This window comes from Orycteropus afer, unplaced genomic scaffold, assembly GCF_000298275.1.
Source record: "Orycteropus afer afer isolate SDZICR_OR568_19922 unplaced genomic scaffold, OryAfe1.0 scaffold00044, whole genome shotgun sequence".
Lineage (NCBI taxonomy): Eukaryota > Metazoa > Chordata > Mammalia > Tubulidentata > Orycteropodidae > Orycteropus > Orycteropus afer.
The window spans coordinates 16231396-16254186 of record NW_006921631.1 but is presented as its reverse complement, the minus strand read 5'-3'; the positions used below and the strand labels follow the sequence as shown (position 1 = coordinate 16254186).

The 22791-nt window shown below is 43.7% G+C and overlaps 2 protein-coding genes and 1 non-coding gene across 3 annotated transcripts in view; 2 read left to right on the top strand and 1 right to left on the bottom strand.

The window, feature by feature from the left end:
• Positions 1 to 22791, top strand: part of LOC103194414 (low affinity immunoglobulin gamma Fc region receptor II) — a 143228-nt gene that overhangs the window by 9919 nt on the left and 110518 nt on the right. The window contains exon 4 of the mRNA XM_042780532.1: positions 4071 to 4322. Coding sequence (XP_042636466.1) covers positions 4071 to 4322 — 252 coding nt within the window. The remainder of the gene's footprint in view (positions 1 to 4070; positions 4323 to 22791) is intronic.
• TRNAG-GCC lies at positions 10737 to 10807 on the bottom strand. The gene has a single exon. It is a non-coding gene; the product is annotated as a tRNA-Gly (tRNA).
• HSPA6 (heat shock protein family A (Hsp70) member 6) lies at positions 11470 to 13893 on the top strand. The gene is given in 7 exon segments (XM_007937772.2): positions 11470 to 11606; positions 12099 to 12173; positions 12175 to 12482; positions 12485 to 13157; positions 13159 to 13285; positions 13287 to 13606; positions 13608 to 13893. Coding segments are annotated over 7 exon segments (1926 nt in total).

Below are 22791 nucleotides of genomic sequence, written 5' to 3'. Positions count from 1 at the left end.
ATATGGAAAGTGAATTTGCTCTGTAAATCTTCACCCAAATCACAATTAAAAAAAAAAAAAAAAGAAAAGGACTAGGCTTACTGGTCTATTAGAGACTGGTAAAACCCCCAAGACTATGGCCTCTAGTCACGCTTTGGGCCTGGAATTGAACTCAGTCCTGTGGCTTCCAGCCAAACAATGGACAGGCCTACAAGGTGAACAATTACACCAGGTAGGCACACTCTTTAGAACAATCATTGGTGTGAGAGCAGAAGGGCAGCATTTGCACAGGGAGATAGCTTAGAGACCAGGAATGCATAGGAGAGAAAGACACAGGAAATATAACCTCAGGGAGGAAGTGGGAAGAGAGCTGTTGCATTATAGAGATTATAATCAGTGTCATGAAAGAAAATATATATGAATTATTGAATGGAAAATGAATTTTCTCTGTGAACTTCCACTTAAATCATGATAAAAACAAGGAAAAAAAAAAAAAAACCCTACAGAGCACAGTTCTACTATGACACACATGGGTCATCATGAGTCAGTATGATGAAACTGGTTAACTGGTAGAGAAAATACCCTAGACACTATCTCTCTCCACTTCTGCCAGTGTTTGAAAATATGAGCATATTTATATTGTATACCTATTCCTTGCTTATAAACTATCTTATCTGACATTTCACATTGAAGACAGTAGTGAAAAATCTATTATCTGACTTTTTTGTTTTAACAGCATATATTGGCAGTAATGAGTGTCAATATTTGAGGTAGGAGTTATGCTGGCTATAATGGTTAAGTTCTGTGTCAGCTTGGTGGGCCATGATTCTCAGTGGTTTGGCAGCTATATAATGATGTAGTCTGGCAGTTATGTAATGATGTAATGATGTTATTCTCCATTTTGTGATCTGATGTGGTCATCATCCATTTTCACATAATGCTGATTTTTGCATCATGACCTTTGGAGAATAATCATGTCTGTAAGTGAGGAGTTAGGTTACTTTACTCCAGCTGTACCTTGGTGAATAAACCCTGAAGATGGTCACATGTGAGCATCCAGTGTTTTTAATTCCTTTGTTTAATACCAAACCAAAAAAACCCAAACTCACTGCTGTCGAATCAGATCCAACTCATAGTGACTCCTCCCTGGGTTTCTGAGGCAGTATTACTACGGAAGTAGATTCCTCAACCTTCCTTCCAAGGAGTGGCTGGTGGGTTTGAACCACTAGCCTTCTGATTAGCAGTCAAATGCCTTAGGCACTACAACACCAGAGCTTCCTTAATACCAGGAGAGTGATTTTTAAAAAAATTTGTATTGTGATTTGGGTGAAAGTTTACAGAGCAAATTCATTTTCCTTACAGCAGTTCATACACATTTTGTCTCATGACATTGACTGCAATTTCCCACAATGTTACAGCTCTCTTCCCACTTCCTCCCTATAGTTACCTCTTCCCTGTTTCCTTCCCTCCCATGTACTCCTGCCCCTCCCTGAGCTATCTCCCTGTGCATACACTGCCCTTCTGTTCTCTCATGATTGATCTCTCCAAGGAGTGTATCTACCTAATACAAATGTTCAGCACATATGCCTATTATTTGGTTGGAAGCCACAGGAGTGAGTTCAATTCCAGACCTGAAGGGCACCTAGGGGCCAAAGTCTCAGGGGTTTCACTGGGCTCTATCAGACCAGCAAACCTGGTCTATTTTTTTTTTTTTTTAAATTAATGATTTTGAGTTTTGTTCCACATTGTTCTCCCACTCTATCCAAGATCTGCTATATAGATCCCCCTCCGAGTGGTTAACATTAGTAGCCAGGCACAATCTAGTTCTTCTGGTCTCATGGTCTTATAGGTTGAAGATCACGTGGTCTGCCAGTCCCTTGACTAAATGTTTCCCTGCATCTTTGGTTTTCTTCATTCTTCTTTGCTCTGGACGAGGAGAGATCCATTGTTGCATCTAGATGGCCGCTTGCAAGCTTTTAAGATCCCAGTTGCTACTCACCAAAGTAGGATGTAGAAAAAAGTTTTTGTGTACTATGTTATGTCAATGAGCTTGATGTCCCCTGCGACCATGATCCTGAGACCACAGATTCAACTACTCACTTCCTCTGGGTAGCTGGCTATGGCCAAAACAAGGAGGATGATTTTTTGTGGTCTTCTAAGATCCCTGTACTAGAGAAATCCTGGTGGTGGAGTCATTTTCTGTTGATGGTAGTCCATTGAAAGGAGAAAAAATATTGACTGAACCTCAGAGACCTGCCCAGTGACATCACAGATTTACGCATCTCTTATCTATGTGCATTGCCCCCCCCACCCCCCAGCAGCTGATGCTACTTCTGGCTTTTCCTCAGAAAATGCAAAAATATAGATAATAAAAATTTATATCTGAAGGTTTTCAGAAGAAATAACCTACTCTCATCCCTCCATTATATACGAAATTAAGCCCATGAGACTAAAAATCTCACCAATTAATGGCAGACTCAAAATTAGAATTCTGATTTTTGACTTCTGTTTTATGCTCTCTCAACAATACCTTGCCTTTCATATATAGAGTATTATCTCCTTAAATAAGTGAGTCTTCAGTTAAGATATAATCAATTCTGTTTATTTTTGTCATAAATATAGCAATTTTTTTTTTTCTCTGCTAAGTTTATAGACTTGACCTCCAAGGTGGTTGAAATTTAGAGTCTGATTACTCTGCCATCAATGAGAGAAAGGAGTGATCGAGAGGGAAGGAGAGTGTGGTGGTTAAGTTTGTGTCAACTTGGCTGGGCCTGGTCGAGTGGCTGGGCAGCTGAATGTAGTTATTCCCCATGGTGAGATTGGTAATTAACTCCATGGTGGAATCTATTGGAGCAGATGAGTAGCTGCTTTGGGTATGTGGTCTGCTTCCTGTATATAAGAAGCAGCTTTTGGAATGGTCTCCAGGTTATGGCACACTTGAGCCCTGCATGTAGCCATGTCATTGTTCAGCAGCCTGGCATGCTCTGCCAACCTTGGGACTTTCAATGGACTTAAATGAATGGCCTGCTGTGTGGTTTGGTAACATCAGGACTGTGCCATTTTATTTGTCGACCTTGGGCTTGTCAGCCTCAGCAGCCAGTAGCTGCCTGAGTGAAGAGATGCCTCTGAGGTCAGTGGGCCAGGAGCAAGAAGCAGAGATGAACCCCAAGGTCGAGGGGCTTTCACCCAGCCGTTAGAGCCTGGCACTTGAAACTTGGACTTCTAGCCTCCTGAACTGTAAGAGAATAAACTTCTATTTGTTCAAGCCATCCCATTTGTGGTATATTCTTGTCAGAGTGGCACTAAGTAACCAGAACAGAGGGGGACATGATTTCAAATTCAAAATCTTTATTTAATGTTTCTTTTGTTCAGCGTCAGAGTTGAAAAGTGAATTCAAAAGATCATATATTTTCATTTCTTTTACGGATGTGAAAAAGTCCATTCAAAGTGAGGCCTTATTACGGCTCTACTTTACTGCCAACAGAAGGCGCTCTGGTGGTGTAGTGGTTAAGGTATTTGGCTGCTAACCAGAAAGTACTGTGGTTTGAACCCACCAGCTGCTCTGCAGAAGAAAGATGAAGTGGTCTGCTTCTGTAGAGATTTACAGCCTTAGAAACCTGATAGGGATCACTATGCATTGAAATCAACTTGATGGCAGTGAGTTTGAGTTTTTGGTTTCACTGCTAACACAATCAATGGCTGCCCACCCTTTCTTCCCAAATCTCATTCAAAAGTTACCATTAAGTTAGCAATCCTCAGGCCACAAATGCTGTCTCCACAACAAACTGAACATTTCAGATCCTGTTCTGCATCCTCCAAGTTACTGACTGTATTTATTTCCCTACCCCAGCATAACATTTTCAATTCCTCAAAATTGCCACCTCTTCTCCCTCCCAAGTCCCTGCTGTTCATCTTTGGAACTTCTGAATTTTTGCCTGTAAGACAGTATTCACATCTGCCATGAAGCATTTTCAGTTTTTTCTGCCTGACAGCTTTTCAAGGTCTATGAGTAATTTAGCCCTGAAGATGAGGCTGTAAGGGCCTTGGTATCCAGCTTTGGAACTTTTTCTTCCCATGTTTGTGCCTTTCAGATTGGCTGCTACTCCAGACCCCTCACCTGGTGTTTGAGGAGGGAGAGCCCATCGTGCTGAGATGCCACAGCTGGAGGAACAAGCCTCTGTACAAGGTCACATTCTTCCAGAATGGAAAATCCAAGAAGTATTCTCATGCAAATTCTAACTTCTCTATCCCACGAGCAAATGTCAGTCACAGTGGAGATTACCACTGTACAGGAGTACTAGGGCAGCTGCACCACTCACAGCCTGTGACCATCACTGTCCAAGGTGGGTATGCAAAATGCTCAAATCATTTTCTTTTAGAAGGATCAGCACAAGGCTGGTCCCTATGAGGTGGATATTAGAGATGTCCCAAATGTCCAACTTTTCCAAACTGCTGTGCCACTCCATCATCTCTAACATCAACTCCTCCTCCTTCTCGCAGTACTCTCCCTCTATCTTAGGTTCCATATTTCACCGTAAGGTATCACAGAACTCACAAACTGCCAAGGAAAGGGCTCACATGCTGGTAGAGGCTGGCAAGTCCAAGGCTCTGGGTAGGTCTGGAGGATTCTCCCCACTGGCATGGTTGCAGGGTCTGGTGAACCTAAATTGACAGGTCAGATGACTGGCTGCTGTCTCAAGTCCAGGGCCAAGATGATGAGGAACAAAATGCAGGACCCAAGCAAAAGAAAGAACTTTCCCAGAACATTCACATATGTACCCTCAAGGAAACTAAGGGTGGTGACTTGAGTCATACCCTCCAGCAAGATGGGACTCAAGATACATCCCACCTTAAACAGGCATAGAGACTAGGATTTACAATACATCACAAAATGGAGGATGATGGCTAGAAGGGCCATATTAAGCAATTCACTGCACTGCAAGAGGGGATGAACATCTCTGTTTAAGCTTCAGACATTGGAATGATGGGTAGAGAGGAGATTACAAATCTTTTTCAGACTTTTCTATCTGTACTCTCTTCAGTGGGCATCCTTGACGTCAGTGGGAACACTGAAAATCCTACCTTGGCCCAATTGCTGTGTGGATGTTCAGCCCAGTTCTATAGTTCATTCCTCAGAGATTGTAGAACTGAGTATCATTCACTTGGAGTTTTAACTCTTACAGGAAAGACCCACTTTTTCCTCCTCACAAAGACATCTAATCATAATCACCCTCCCACCTTTTCACCTCGTTCAAACCATTCCACTTTGTCATATCTCCCTCTTTCTCCTAGAATTCTGAGGCTTGTAAACCTCCCTACTGACCGGATAAGTCTAGACCCAAATCTTAGCTCAGGAAAGCCATGTTAATATGAGAATCTCTTCCCACCTACAAAGAACCAGATCTGTGGCTGTTCTTGAGAAACTGCATTGTGAAATCCTCATCATGCCTTTTTCAGGAGGCATCACAAGTCTGTATCGGACTAGTGTTGGTCAATGAACATCATCACCCTGTCCTAGGCTCAGATAAGATGAAGTGCAGATCTACTGATGTGGTTTATCGATTCTCTAGTTCAATGTTTTCCAAAGGTTGTTCCCCTGTCACATTACTCCTTGAGAAGTTTTTCAGAATGAAAGGTTGGAGCTCTGGTGAAATTAATGTGGAACATGCTGCAAAGTCTGTTCCTCCCTATAGATTCACAAGGCACATTAAAGGCTTCAAGAAACTCTGTTGTTCTAGAACCGCGGAGGGAGCGAGCGAACCGGCTAGAGGCCAGCGCCGCCACCGCGGCTTCTGAGCCGGGCAGCAGCAGCCCGGACTGCGGCGAAGGCTGCAGCGCCCGAGGGCCCAGCCGGGCGCAGCTCCCTAACTGTTGGGCGCGCCCGCCTCCCGGCCTCCTAGTCTCCGCACTCTGTGCGGCCGCTGCCGGGTCTGTTGTTTCTGCGACTGCTCTCCTCCGGCTGCAGGTGCAGGGAGCTCGCTAGAGCTGCCACCTCCACCAGATCCGAGGGAGCGCACAAGCTAGTGCGCGGGAGGGAGGGAGGCGACCGAGGAGGAGGAGCGGGAGGAGCGCGGGCGGGGGCGGGAGCCGTGGGGCCCGGAAATACATAAAGTGAAGCTGCATTGCCAAACTTGCAGCAGCTATTGCAGCAGTTGCTGCCGCTGCGCCGCGCCTGAGACCGCGCCGCGGGGTAGAGGGCTATTGCAGCTGCTCCGGCGGAGGTGGAGGAGAAGGACAAGGACCTAGACTGCCACTTCTAATGCCGGGCCGGGGGCCATTTAACGCCCCCCCCCCCAACATCCAGCCTCAGAGCAACGCCGGTTTTTCTTTTCTTTTCTTTTAAAGCAGCCCTTAGCCCCCTCCTCCCGTTTCCTGCTTCTGCGAGAACTCCCTCTCTTCCCCCCTTCAAAAGAAGAAGCTCTGTTTTTTAAAAGAAAATCTTTAAACTGCGTACACATAGCATTTCCCAAACTTAAGTGACCACAAAACCTTTTCCCTAACTTTTATTAGTGTCCCTCAGAACAGATGTGTGCAGGTCGCCTTTGGGAAATGCTGATCTGGTGCTTTATCTGGGAAGGCAGAAAGATAAGGGATCCTCTGAAGACTTCTGGGTCTATCTGTCTCCTTTTGGCATTAACTTCAGCCCCTGGCTTAGCTGTCTCACAATGGCTGTCTACTGGGGACCTCACTGTTTATTTACTCCAAATTTCCACTTTAATGCCTGTCATTTTTCTCATCCCTCTTCCTGTCCTACAGGTTCAACAAGTCCATCCATCTCATCATTCCTTCTATTTTGGCATCAAGTCACTTTATTCCCGGTGATGGTACTGCTGTTTATAGTGGACACGATCCTGTATCTCTCTTTGCAGAGAGACCTTCAAAGCTCAAGGGGCAACTGGAGGAACCACAAAGTCAAATGGAGCCAGGGCCCTTAGGACAAATGATCCTTCATCCTACAGAGTAATTAATAGTAGTGGCAGCACTAATTTTCCTCCTCTCACAGTCCCTCCTGACAACCTGGATGAAGGGGCCTCCACTCACCCTTTAGCCTCCAGGGAAAGGAAGGGCTTATGATCTTGGGGCAAAGACCCAATAGCCCCTCTCTCACCCCTGAGCTCTGAAGACTGAGGTATAGAGCTTCACACTCACAGCCTGCCCAGCTCTACAAGGACTCACATCAAGTGTATTCTCACCGAACTTGGACAAAGGCTTCTCAATACACAAAACCTCAGTAAATCCTGTTTCTAGCTTGAAAATACATCCAGCATCTGACCACTTTTCCATGCTCTACCACTACTACCTTGGTCTAAGACACCATCATCTCATTCCTGTTTCAGCAGTAGCCTCCTAACTAGTCTCCCTGCACTCACTGTTGTTACCCTATTCTCATTCTCCTCACAACAGCCAGAGTGATCTTTTTAAAATATGTGCCAACTCTGTCACATCTTTGCTCAAAACAATGCAATAGCTTCCCATTTCACTTGGAGTAAACACTAAAGTGTTTGTAACATTCTACATGATCTTATAACTCACTACCTTTCTGACCTCCTCTCCTACTGCTCTTCTGTGCTCACTGTTGCTCTTCACTGAACACACCAAGTATACTTCTGCCCAGGGACTATGTTATTTCTTGTTTCTGAGATGTTTTTTCACACAGATATCCCTGAGACTTGCTTCATCATGTCCATTAGGTCTTCACTCAAATATCACCTTATCCGTGAGGCTTCCTTGATCATCCAGTATAATCCCATTTCCCCCCATGCTCCTAATTCCTCTCTCTTGCTTTATTTTTTCTCCATTGTACTTAATCACCAATTGATAGACTGTACATTTACTTAGTTGTTTACTGTCTGACTCATACCCTCCAATCAGAATGTGCACTCCACGAGAGCAAGAGTTTTGTCTGTTTTATTTACTACCACATACTCAGAGCCTAGGTCAGTGTCTGGTAAAAGTATTCAATAAATATTTGTGTCATAAATAAAATCTTTGCATTTGAAACCAGAGAATTTTAAAGCTGGTAATTCCTTAGAAACAATGTAGTGCAATTTCCCCATTTTAAAATTGAGAAAGCTGCGGCCTACATAGGTTAAATTAGTTGTTCAAGGACATACAAGTAGTTAGTTTCACAAATCTTTATATATACAGTTTGGGATAATACTATACATTTTGTTCTACAACTTTTTTTTTTTTTAACTCAATATTGAATCATGAGCATCCTTCCACTTCACAATATCTGTTTATGTCATTATTTTAATGTCTACTCTACTTTTAAAGATTATCAAAGTTATTAAACAAATGGATATAAATTTTATACATACATAAGCTCCCTTATGCTTAAACTCCCTGGGTATATAAAAATTAAAGAAATGAATGACTCATTAGAAGCATACCTGTGTAATGCTGTGGTTAACATTCATACACACAGTGCCTGCTTTGGGGCTCCACTCGAGACTCTTGAGGGAAAGATGGATGGTGTTTTGAGGCTGCAGAGGGCTAAGAGAGAGAGTTTGAAGAGCCATGGCAGGGCAGTCCCTGAGCAAGTCAGCATATCTACCCCTCTAGGTATGCAAGATCCCAGGCCAGGTTACCTTTATCTTTTAGCTACTAGCTAAAATCTCCCTGCCTCTGACACAAAGTGGTGTGGAAGTTGTCAGTTCCACATGAGAGTGAATGAATTTTAAATTGATAGCTTCTCTCTCTCCTGGAGTTATAAAATATACTCCTTTTTTTTGAGGATGTTTGACTTTTCCTTTGGGGAAGTCATTCATTTCATACTTCCTTTTTTCCCTGGACTGATCACCTTCCCAGCACAGCTGGACTCTAGCATCAAACTCTGACAGCTCATTCTCACCAATACACTTGGACAGGGTTGATCAGGAAACCTTGTCCAGAAGTCCAACAGACCCTTGGATTTTGACACCCTCTTCTGGTTCCAAAGCACCTTCCTCCCCAAACTTGCCAATGGGTTTTAATCTCTGGGAGGAGAAATGAGCCACTGACAGAGCAAGGACTTTTCATTTATTTATTTTTAAATTAGCAGTTTCCTTTGAACCAGGCAAATAACAACATATTAAATAAAAATCAACTTTATGTCCTCTAAATACATTACTAAAGTAGAACATTGGAATATACCACGAACTTCAGTGCTTCTGTCCTCATTAGTATACTGGTGAGTATCCCTGCCTGTCACGTGGGAGACAACCTACAGGGAATCCAAAAAAGGTTTTGCTTTTGTTTTTAATTCCCCCATTTCTACTCTCACGTTTCTGAAACATCTCCTCCTTTTGGTTTCCAGTAGAAATCCAAACCCTAGAAAATTCAAATGAAAAGTTCTGGACTAAAGAAAGTGGGACATGGGAAAGATTGGCCATAGGACTGGTATGAGTTAGTGTGGTTTTGCTGACCAGTGAAGCCGTCTTGCTCTCCTGCCTTTAGGGTGTAGGTGAACTGAATTCTTTAGCAGCTCACTCTCCACCAGAGTCCTGGGTGCTGGCTCTGAACTCATTTAAGGCATAGAGAAAAGCGCACACACTGTGTTTTTGTTTCTACTTGGTCTTTAGGGAGGATGCTCCCTGGGGATACGAAAGTAGCAGACGGGTTTTCATAACTGGAGGAACATTCCCACAAAAGTGCATTCTCCTCCCTCTCTAAGGTGGAGTGGCAAAGTCAACCCCCAGTCACAGCGTGATGCCCGGGAGTCTCTGAAGAAAGAGACTTGGTAAAGGAGAGGGAAATCAAAAGAATCCAAATTCTTAGCCTAATAGATTTTGTTTATTCTATGAAGGTAAATCTTAAAATAGAAAATAATACTTAAAATAGTATCATCACACCAGTGATACAAAATACTTGCAGTCCTTACAGAAACAATACAAGACAGGCACAGAGTGATCCCTCACAAACAACCAGACACTATGGGAGAGAGATCCAATAGATCTACTGCCTCAGGACCATAGTACTGGAGGACACCAGACTCAATTGGCACAACAAAATACATAAAAGCTTTGCTCCACATCCTACATTGGTGAATAGCGACTGGGGTCTTAAAAGCTTTCAAGCGGCCATCTAAGATGCAGCTAACAGTCTCCTAGCAACCAACACGAAGAAGAACGCAAAAACAAAAACAAATAAACAAACAACAAAAAAAGGCATTTGGAAGTAATCAGCCATAGGACACAATGGCCTTCGAGACCAGAAGAACTAGGTGGTGTTCTACCTACTGATGCCAACCACTCAGGAAAGGATCAAATCTGGAGATCCTGGATAGAGTGGGAGGGAAAACATGGAAAAAAGTCCAAAAACTCAATAATGACCAGAATTACTGGTCAGATGAAATCTGCTGAGACCCCCAATACTATGGCCCTGGAATACATTCTGCACCTGGAATAAAATACACCCCCAGGGGCTGGCTCTTAGCCCAATAGTTAACAAGATGTACACGCAGACCACTCAATCCAGGATAATGCATCTTCATACTCTATGGTAATACATCCCTTAGAGCAATAGACCACGGGACACCAGAGGACCAACATTCAAATTGATGAAATACAGGACAAACAAGAGTACATAAATATGAGGGCACAGGGGGACGGTTACAGAGTAGGGAGGGGAAGAGACTGGGTTAGGGTTGGACATGGTAAATGGGGAATAAAACTAAATGTACGTGATATGTTGAATGTAAAACATACTCTTAAAATAAATAGAGTTAATAATATCCTCACATCAAAGCACAGGGAAAAAAAAAAAAACACACACCTTGCATTGGCCGGGAATCGAACCCGGGCCTCCCGCGTGGCAGGCGAGAATTCTACCACTGAACCACCAATGCTATAGATAGTAGTCTTTTTGCAGCGCCACCACTTAACTTTATTGCTGTCCCTGGCTGCGTGCTGCAATTAGAATCGCTATTTGGAAAATATCTCTCTTATGCATGACTTAAAAAACTATTCAAACTCTTCACTTTAAGGACATGGCTCTTTTCTCATGGTAACATGCTGTCAGCTTTGCTGAGCAGCAGGACTCAGCCTGGCCCTCTAAGGCAGTCTGGCTACCTCCAACCAATAAGGAGGAGAAAGTGTTCTTTTGGGAAGTTACTGCGTTAACCACCTCCGAGTGCTCGTAGAACAAGCTGGGGGAAGCTAGAACTTTCTCGTCATTTCTCAAGTTTCAGCGCTCTGAGTCAAGAGGTGGATGTACCTGCCCTCGCCCGGCCTCACATGACCGCACCCTCTCCTCTGAGTCAGCCCAGGCGAGCAGGGACCTCGGCGCTAGACTCGAAGAGAAGGTGCGGGAAAGTTCGCGGCTGCAGGCGCAGGAGGGGGCTGGTACCCGGCAAATGGAATAAAAAGTCAGTGGAAGCAGAGTGACGCACATTTGAGCCGAGCTGCCCGGAAAAGAACCAGGAGAACAGCACTGCTGAGCAGCATCAACTCCCGCAGAGCAGACTCATCTGACTCGGCATCAGACTTGACCCTGGGAGCGCGAGGAGCCATGTCAGCCCCGAGGGAATTGGCTCTTGGCATCGACCTGGGCACCACGTACTCCTGCGTGGGTGTGTTCCAGCGCGGCGGGGTAGAGATCCTCACCAACGACCTGGGCAAGCGCACCACGCCCAGCTACCTGTGCTTCACCTGTGAGGCCATGTTTCTATATAACCACCCTGCATATGGGTAGCCATTTTTGCAATATGCCTTAGCAGTACTCCACGCTTTAGTGCCTTAGTTACTGGAAAAACCACAAAGAGTCCTGACTACCCCCACCTCTTCAATACCCAAGCATTCTCCTTAGCAACAACCAATCAGTAAATGGTAGAGAAATACCTTACCTAAAATAGAAAGGACAGTTGGTGGCTTCGGCCCACCAGACAGAGCCAATCAAGTAGGAACAACTAGCAACTTGGAAAATGTCAACCAATCCTGTAATTTTCTGATTGAAACTTCCTCCTTCCTGCTGTACCCCCTATAAAGACCCCATCACCCCTGAGTTCGGGGCTCTCAATCCTGAACCGCTGTGTCGGACGGTTGAAGGTCCGAGCTCCAGCTTGAATAAACAACCCCTCTGCTTTTGCAGTGTAATCGGCTCCTTGGTGGTTTTGGGGGTTTCAAGATCTGGGCACAACACACCGACACCGAGGGGCTGGTCGGCAACGCGGCCAAGAGCCAGGCGGCTCTGAACCCGCACAACACTGTGTTTGACTCAGCTGATTGGCCGCAAATTCGCTGACGCGACTGAGCAGTCGTACATGAAGCTTTGGCCTTTCCAGGTGGTGAATGAGGGCGGCAAGCCCAAGGTGCGCGTCTCCTACCGTGGGCAGGACAAGACCTTCTGCCCGGAGGAGATCTCGGCCATGGTGCTGAGCAAGATGAAGGAGACAGCCGAGATGTATCTGGGCCAGCCGGTGAGGCACGCGGTTATCACGGTGCCGGCCTATTTCAACGACTCGCAGCATCAGGCTACCAAGGACACAGGTGCCATCGCGGGGCTCAACGTGCTCAGGATCATCAACGGCCGACCGCTGCCTCCATCGCCTATGGGCTGGACCGGCGAAGCACGGGAGAGCGGAACGTGCTCATTTTTTATTTGGGTGGGGGCACCTTCGCCGTGTCAGTCCTCACTATTGACGCTGGTGTCTTTGAAGTGAAGGCCACGGCTGGAGACACTCACCTGGGTGGAGAAGATTTCGACAATCGGCTGGTGAACCATTTCGTGGAGGAATTCCGGCGAAAGCATGGGGAGGACGTGAGCGGGAATAAGTGGGCCCTGCGCAGGCTACGCACTGCCTGTGAGCGCGCCAAACGCACCCTATCCTCCACCACACAGGCCGCCCTGGAGATCGACTCCTTGTTCGAGGGCTTGGACTTCTACACGTCCATCACTCGATCCCGCTTTGACGGGCTGTGCTCAGACCTCTTCCGCAGTACCCTGGAACCTGTGGAGAAGGCCCTGAAGGATGCCAAGCTGGACAAGGCCCAGATTCAGGACCTCGTCTTAGTGGGCGGCTCCACCCGCATCCCCAAGGTGCAGAAGCTGCTGCAGGACTATTTCAGGGACAGGGAGCTGAACAAGAGCATCAACCCCGATGAGGCCGTGGCCTATGGCGCTGTGGTGCAGGCAGCAGTGCTGATGGGGGACAAGTGTGAGAAACTGCAAGATCTCTTGCTGCTAGATGTAGCACCCCTGTCTGGGCCTGGAGACAGCGGGGGTGGGTGGGGGGGTGATGACCACATTGATCCGGAGGAATGCCACAATCCCCACAAAACAGACCCAGACTTTCACCACCTATTTAGACAACCAGCCTGGGGTTCTCTGATTCAAGGTTTGAGGGTGAGAGAGCCAGGACCAAGAACAACAACTTGCTGGGGCGCTTTGAGCTCTGTGGCATCCCTCCTGCACCACGGGGAGTCCCTCAGATTGAGGTGACCTTTGATACTGATGCCAATGGAATTCTGAATGTGACAGGCACTGATAGGAACACAGGCAAGGCTAATAAGACCACCATCAGCAATTACAAGGGCCGACTGAGCAAAGAGGAGGTGGAAAGGATGGTCCATGAGGCTGAGCAGTACAAGGCTGAGGATGATGCCCAGAGGGACAGAGTGGCTGTCAAAAACTCCCTAGAGGCCCTTATCTCCCATGAAGAGCTCTTTGCAAGAGGAAGGTCTTAGGAACAAGATTACTGAAGAAGACAGGTACAGAGTACAAGACAAGTGTCAGGAAGTCCTTGCCTGGCTGGAGTGCAACCAGTTGGCAGAGAAGGAGGAGTATGAGTATCAGAAGAGGGGGCTGGAGCAGACCTGTTGCCCGATTTTCTCCAGGCTTTATGGGGGACCTGACATTCCTGGGGGCAGCAGTTGTGGGGCTCAAGCCCACCAGGGGGTGCCTGGTACTGGCCCCATCACTGAGGAAGTGGATTGAATGGCTCCTGGTGACACGTCAGCTGTGACTGACAGGACAGCTTGTGAGCTCTCTAGACTGTGTTCTATAATACTGCCCTGTAACTTCAGGAGTGGGAGTGGGGAAGAGCTCCCCAAACAGGGAGATTTCATCACAGGATATAGTATTTTATAACTGAAGTCTTTGTCATTTGACTTATGTTTTCCTTTAATTCTTTTCTTCCATTTCAAACAAACAAAGATCACTAAAGTATCAGTAGTGTGACGCTTTGATGTTTGAAAATTGTTTTCACCTGTACTTTGTTACTTGCATGTATGGATTACACCATTTAAAATAAAATATTAATAAACTTTTAAAATGCCTTCTTAGTTTTCATTTTTGCCAATTAAGTACGTGAAAGGGCTGGTCTTTCAGGAGCAGAAAATGTTACGGTCAATGCTAAAGGAGGAATATGAAGAAAATACACAAGGTTGTGTGCATGATTTCTGTAAGGGAAAACAGAATAAGAGAAAGTTTGAGACAGACACATTGACACAGTATTGAAGTATAAGGGTCGGTAGAGAGGAGAGGACTGTTTGCGAAGACTGGGGGGAAGGGGTGAATTGGAGTTGGAAAAGCAGAGAATGGAGAGAAACTTCAAGTCCTTGGCAAAGTAACTACTCCCATATGTGACCCTAATATGGAAAGTCTACTGGGAGCCTAGTTTAGTTCATAAATATATATGTTCTAATAGCATTGACAAATAGTTGACATGCTGGTTAGCTGTTCCAAATCATGTCACTTTATTCTTTGTTCTTTTAGAGAAAAGAGTCCATGTCTTAGACTCTGGGGAATGGTATATATTAGAAAGAGTAGGTATAATGTTGTGATTAAGTTTACCATTGACTTTTTTAATGTAGAGAAATAGCAGGGCCCTATCTAGTTTCTGCTGATGGGCCCTAGGATGATAATAACAATAGTAGCAACAGTAATTATTATACCTACATGAGAGGCAGTAAAATATAATAGCTATATTGGAACCAAACTGCATGGATTTTCAGCTCTGCCACGTTATATGCTATGCAAATTAACTTCTGAGCTTCAGTTTCCCTTTCTATATAATGAATGATGATGATAATAATAGTGGCTACTTCAGGATTGTTGTGAAAGTTAAATTAATATATGTAAGAGGTTTTAATAAAGTGTCAACAAATATTTGCTATTACTAAATATTATTAAGGAGCTCTGATGGTATAGTGGTTAAGGCATTTTGGGCCCAGCCGAAAGATTGGTTGTTGGTTAACAAAATACTATTAGTTGAGCTACTTGATACACAGGATCTAATTTAATCTTCACAGGAACATCATGGAGTATTATCACTTTTTTCAGAAAAAGATTCTGAGGTTCAATGTGGTTAATCAGCTTACTCAAGGTCAATATAGTTAGTAAGTACCTGGGGAGTGGGGTGGGGAGGTGTGGTTCAGTGAATGTGGCCCTGCTAGCTATAGTTTTTGTTAACTCCCATCACATGTTAAGGGTATTATGCAAATGTAGTACTTGTGGCCCACCAAGGGAATTGAATAGCTTGCTGATAAAGGTGCATGGTACCCTTGTGGGGTGAGACCATGCAAATAAGGTGTATGGAACCCCTAATGTGAGGGTTGGTAAGGCTTCCATCCCACTAGGCTTAAAATGAGCCACTCCAGAGGCTGAAAGGGGGATCTCACTACTACCAAGAAGGAAGAGCCAGGAGAGGAGTATATCCTATGGATCTGGGGTCCCTGCGCTTGGAGCCTCCTTGACCCAGGAGACAGAGGGAGCTGTAACACTGCAGAGATGGTGAGAAGCAGTGGTAAAGAAGCAGTAGCAGAGAAACAGAGGCAGCAGAACCAGGAGACTGGTGGGAGACAGCATGGTGAGCTTCCTGGCTCACAGAGTGAGAAAGCTGAATGCCTCTGGGCAGGAGGTTTACTGGAGAAGTGGCATGCCAAGGGGGTACTTACTGAGCTAAAAGAGCTTTGTAACACTTGCCCAAGCAGGGTAAAGGCTTCAAGGCCATGTGGCTGAGAGACCATGTGCTAGAGAGAGGCATGCCTGTGGGCACTGCTGAGAGGAAGCTGTCCTGCTTGAAAAACTGTATCTTCAGTCATTTCTGATCCTGGATTGTAACCTGTTACATAATTGTGAGTATTGTCTGTGAGTTCTGTGCGACCATTGCAATAAATTATCATCAATCCCAGCAGAGAGAGAGAGTGCTGTGGGAAGGACATTGGTGTCAGAATTGGTAAAAAGGTTAGAGGGTGGAGTCATGTTTCATCTCCACTTTATAAGAATCAGCCTGGGCCTGTTAAACTTAATTCTCTTTCCTCCTTGTGAAGTTTGAGGTCAGACTCCTCTGCTCTGCAGATTTTACAAGAGGGTTGACATTAAGAACCAGGCTTGACTGTAGAGCCTATTGCATTGTCACCCCACAAATAGGCCATAACCCGACTAATTATCTGATCTTTCGCCGAACCAAACTCACTGCCATTGAGCAGTATCTCTACGGAAGCAGATTGCCCAGTCTTCCTTCTGAGGAGTGGCTGTTGGGTTTAAACCACCAGTCTTCTGGTTAGTAGTCAAATACCTTAGGCACTACGCCACCAGAGCTCCCACCAAGACCTCCCACCAAGTGCTATGAATTGCACATCCTCTTTTAGAACAACTGGATGCTGAACACTGAGAGAAAAAGTGTACATTTTATTGTACATTTACATTAGTCATTATATGAATATCTGTGTGTTTTTATAGCAAGGAACTAACCTAGGAAATATCCATGGGCTCAACTTTACTGCTAATCAAGTAAATGACAATGTAAGAGCTAGAACAAATCTGAATGAGTTAGTTCCCGATCATCTCAGAAATGAAGGTGGGCTTGGATAGAGCAATGCTACATGATATTTAGCTAAAGATAATCTCTTGCAGGTAGAGAGTAGGTTGCATTCACAACCCAGTTGCCCCGATTGTCATTTCACATTTTTAATTGAACCTGGTCCAAGTCCTATGTTGCTTGGCTTCACAGTGAAGGAATCAGCAACAAAGAGGTAGGGATCACACATACATTCTGTATTACATTTTCCTTACCTGAACATCCTCCCAACTTCCAGAATTCACCATCCCAGGCTGTTTGTACTTTCCAAGAAGAATGATGACACTCCCTGGATTTAGAAAGTTTCTTAGCATTTCAGTAGTATGCCATGTTCTCTCTCCCTTCCTCCTTCCTTAAAAACAAGCAAGCAAGCAAGCTAACAACACACACAGCGTGTAAGAAGGAAAATTTCTTAGTGCTTAGTTTTGAAAACACCTCAGCCACTCCTAACTGTATCTATTTTTCTATCAAGAAATTTAAGTCAATTAATAATTTCATCTACTTTTTTAAAAATAATATTTTGTGGTGTTTTTGGCAAAGGTTTACACAGTAGTTTAGGTTTCCATTCAGCAATTTATATGCAAATCATTCAGTGATATTTCATCTACTCTTAAATGACTACTGCTGATCATTTTGCTTTAACTTTTTTGGGGACTGTTTTGTGTACAATAGGCATTTAAGAATCCTTATCTTGTGTTCTGTTAGTAAAGATTGTTGTCATCACAACTGTGTCATCACATTCCTTCCTCCAAAATTGTCCTTGTCAGGTGCTATAGAGTCTGTTCCAACTCATAGTGACCCTACATACAAGAGAATGAAACATTGCCTGCTTCTGTGCCATCCTCACAATCCTTGCCATTCTTGAGCTCATTGTCAAAGCCACTGTCTCAATCCATCTTGTTGAGGGTCTTCCCTTTTTTCACTGCCCTTCTACTTTACCAAGCATGATTTTCTTCTCCAGAGATTGCTCATTTCTGACAACACACCCAAAGTATGTGAGACAAAGTCTGCCATTCTTGCTTCTAAGGAGCATTCCTGCTATACTTCCTCCAAGACTGATTTATTCATTCTTCTAGAAGTCCACGGTACATTCAACACCACAATTCAAATGCATCAATTCTTCTGTAGTCTTCCTTATTCGTTGTCTAATTATCATATGCATATGAGACTATTGAAAATTCCATGGGTCAGGCACACTTTAATCTTCAAAGTAACATCTTTGCTCTTTAAAGAGGTCTTTTGCAGCAGATTTGTCCAATGCAATACCTTGTTTGATTTCTTGATTACTACTTCAGTGGGCATTAATTATGGAGCCAAGTAAAATGAAATCCTTAACAACTTCAATTTTTTATCCAAATTGTAAGGATCCTTGTTTTCTTTATGTTGTGGTATAACCCATACTGAACCCATGATGAAGACTTTGATCTTCATCAGTAAATGCTCCAAGTCTTCCTCACTTCCAGCAAGCAAGGTTCTGTCATCTACATATCACAGGTTGTTAATGAGTCTTCCTCCAATCCTGATACTACATTCTTCTTCATATTGTCCAACTTCTTGGATTATTTGTTCAGCATAAAGATTGAATAAATATGATAAAAGGACACCACTCTGATGCACATTCTTCTGATTTTAAACTATGCAGTATCCCCTTGTTCTGTTTAAACAATTGCCTCTTTCTTGGTCTAGGTACGAGTTCCTCACGAGCACAATTAAGTGTCCTGGAATTCCCCATCTTTGCAGTGTTGTTCCTAATTTTTTATGATCCACACAATCAAATGACTTTACATAGTAAATAAAACTCCATCTGACATCAGTATAATATTCCTTGTTCCACATCCTCTTCAGACTCCAGCTTGAATTTTTGGTAGTTCTCTGTCAATAAATTGCTGCAACCATTTTTGAATGATCTTCAGCAAAATTTTACTTGTGTGTGATATTAATTATATTGTTAAATAATTTCCATATTCTGTTGGATCACCTTTTGTTTTGGTTACTTCATGCCACTCTAACACAAAATACCACAAATGGGTGGCTTTAACAAACAGGAGTTATTCTCTTAGAATTTTGGAGACTAGAAGTACAAGTTCAAAGTGCCAGGCTCTAGGGGCTGGGTGAAAGTCCTTCAACCTTGGGCTTCAGCTTGATCTCCTGCTCCTGGCCCACTGAAGCTAGAGGCTTTCCTTCACTTGGGTAGCTGCTGGCTGCTGAGGCTGACAAACCCAAGGTTAACAAATAAAATGGAGCAGTCCCAATATTACCAACAACATGGCAGACTACTAGTTCAAGTCCAGAGACAGTCCCAAGATCAGCAGGAAACATGGAAGGCTGCTAAATAGAGACTTGGTTACATGCAGGATTCAAGCATGCCAAAAGTTAGAGACCATTCCTAAAGCTTCTCCTTATATACTGGGAGCAGACCATATCCCTAAGACAGCTACTCAACTGCACACAGTAGTTGGAGTCACTCACATGGAGTTGATTACCTGTCTTATCATGGGGAATACTACATCCAGCTGCCCAGCCACTCAGAACCAAGTTGACACATAACCTTAACCACCACACCTTTCTTTGGAATGAGCACAGATATGGATTTCTTCCATTTGGTTGGCCAAATTTCTTGGCATAAACAAGTGAGTGTCTCTAGTGCTGCATCCATTTGTTGAAACATCTCAATGGGTATTCTGTCAATTTCTGGAGCCTTGTTTTTCACCAATTCCTTCAGTGCAGCTTGGACTTCTTCCTTTAATTCTATTGCTTCTTAATCATAAGCTACCTCCTGAAATTGTTGAACATTGACCAATTCTTTTTGGTACAGTGACTGTATTCTTTCCATCTTCTTTTTCTTTTTATTTATTGGTTTTTAAATTTTTGTTGTAACTTGGGTGAAAGTTTACAGAGCAAATTCATTTTCCATACATCAGATCATACATATTTTATTTCACAACATTGACTGCAATTCCCTACAATGTAACAGCTCTCTTCCCACTTTCTCCTTGTTCCTTCCATCTTCTTTTGATGCTTCCTGCATCATTCAATATTTTGCCCATGGAATCCTTCAATATTGCAACTCAAGGCTTGAATTTTTTTCTAACAGTTCTTCAGTTTGAGAAATGCTGAGTGTGTTCTTTCTCTTTGATTTTCTAACTCCAGATCTTTGGACATTTCATTATAATACTTTGTCTTCTCAAGCTGCCCTTTGACTAGCAGGGTGATTTTTAGGTTAATTTTTAAGTCCTACCACCACAGGAATCTGCAAGAGCGCTGTTTCTTTAAATATCCAAAATAGTCAAGCCGCTTTTTAAACCTACAAAATGGCGGCATCCTCTGGACCGGCAAAAGTCCTAAACTCAGCCCACCTTTCTCTTCACCTTCTCTGTTTGTTCCCCAGTCACCGTGCACAATCCATGCAGTCCCTGGCTAGCAGGGTGATTTTTAGGTTAATTCTTAGGTCCTACCACCACTCGGGAATGTCCAAGCCGTCTGTGCCGTCAGGGTCACTCAGGTTGCTGCCAGACCGCAGCTCCATATGTCTCTTTTTTGGTATTTTCATGCAAATTCTTCTGCTAGTTGGGGTTTAGTCCACTTCTGTATCCTTCCCTTCAAGGCTCAGGGGTCCAAGATTATCTTCTGTGTCTGTGTTAATTGGTTTCCCTTTTCTTTGTTGAAGAGGGTCTGTGCAGTCCTTCTGCCTAGTCCACCATCTTGCGGAAACTCCTCAAAATGCCCTTTGAAATCTTCTGTTCAGCTCTTTTCCTTCATCATTTTTTCCATTTTCTTTAGTTGCCTTCTGTTCAAGAGCAAGTTTTAGAGTCAGTTCTGACATCCATTTTGGTCTTTTCTTCCTTCTCTAACAATTTATTTAAGAAGGATCAGCACAAGGCTGGTCCTTATGAGGTGGAGGTTAAAGACGTCCAAAATGTCCAAATTGCTGTACCATTCTATCATCTCTAACATCAACTTTAATTTTTAAAAAACAAAAACAAACAAAAAAACAACCAAATTCACTGCCGTTGAGTCGATCCCAACTCATAGTAACCTCTCCTGGGGTTTCTGAGGCAATATTTCTACAGAAGTAGATTGCCCAATCTTCCCTCTGAGGAGTGGCTGGTAGGTTTGAACTGCCAGTCTTCTGGTTAGCAGTCAAATGCCTTAGAAACTACACCATGCCTGGGCTTAGGGTTCTGCATTGTGCTGTAATGTCTCCCAGAACTCACGAACTGCCAAAGAAATGGCTCATGCAGTGGGGAGGCTGGCAAGTCCCATGTCTGTGGGTGGGGCATCTATCTGGAGGATTCTCCTCACTCACATGGTTGCAGGGACTGACACAGCCAAACTGGCAGGTCAGACAACTGTCTGCTGTCTCAAACCCCAAGAATCAGGGGTGAAATGATTATGAGCCAGATGTAGGATCCCAAGCAAGAAAGAGGACTTTGCCAGAGCATTTGTATACGTAGCCTCAATGAAACTAAAGGTGGTGACTTGATTCATACCCCCTAGTAGGAGCTCTGGTAGCATAGTGCCTAAGGCACTTGACTGCTAACCAGAAGGCTGGTGGTTCAAACCCACCAGCCACTCCTCGGAAGTAAGGTTGGGCAATCCTACTTCTGTAGTGATACTGCCTCGGAAACCCAAAGAGGGGTCACTATGAGTCAGGGCTGACTCGATGGCACATAACAACAACAAGACACATAACAACAACAACAGCAAGGTGGGAATCAAGACACATTCACCCTAACCCTGCCACATTAACATAATGGACAACTCATCTCAAAATGGGACCATAACCAAAGGCCTAGAGGCTAGGATTTATAATACATCACAAAATAGAGGACTATAGAAGGGTCTGTTGTTGTTAGTTGTTATGTGCCGTCGAGTCAAACCCAACTCATAGTGACCCCTCCTTGGGTTTCCGAGGCAGTATCACTACGGAAGTAGGGTTGCCCAACCTTCCTTCCGAGGAGTGGCTGGTGGGTTTGAACCGCCATCCGTCTGGTTAGCAGGCAAGTGTCTTAGCCACTATGCTACCAGAGCTATATTAAGTAATTCAGTGCACTGTATTTCCTTTTCTGTCTTTTTAATGACTTTTTTCTTTCTTCATGTATAGTGACCTTGATGTCATCCCACAACTGGTGTGGTCTTGGGTCACTGCTGTTCAGTGCATAAAATTTATTCCTCAGATGGTCTCTAAATTCAGGGGGGATATAATAGAGATACCACCTCAGAAACCCAAGGAGGGGTTGCTATGAGTTGGATCTGACTCGATGGCAGTGAGTTTGGTTTTTTTTTGTTTGTTTGTTTGTATACTCAAGGTCATGTTTTGGCTGTCATGGACTTGTTTTAATTTTCTTAAGTTTCAACTCAAACTTTCATATGAGCAGTTGTCTGTTCCACAGTCAGCTCCTGGCCTAATTTTAACTGATGATATTGAGCTTCTCCATCACTTCTTTCCACAGAGTAGTTGATTTGATTCCTGTGTATTCCATCTGGTGAAGTCCACATGTAACAGTCGCTATTTATGTTGTTGAAAAAAGGTATTTACAATGAACAAGTCATTGGTCTTGTAAAATTCTATCATGCAATCTCTGGCATCATTTCTACTACCAAGGCTATATTTTCCAACTACTAATGCTTCTTCTTTGTTTCCAACTTTTGCATTCCAATCAACAGTAATTATTAATACATCTTGACTGCATTGGTCAATTTCAGATTGCAGAAATTGGTAAAAATCTTCAATTTCTTCATCTTTGGCTTTAGTGGTTTTTGTGTAAATTTGAATAATAGTAGTATTAACTGGTCTTCTTTGTAGGCATATGGATATTACCCTATCACTGCTAGCCTTGTACATCAGGAAAATAACAGTTGGAGACTTTAACATACCATTTTCTTTTTTTTCCTTTTCCTTTTTTCTTTTCTTTTTTATATTATTCTGATTTGGGTGAAGATTTACAGAGCAAATTCACTTTCCATACAGCAGTTTACATATACTTTGTCTCATGACATTGACTACAGTTTACCACAATGCAACAGCTCCC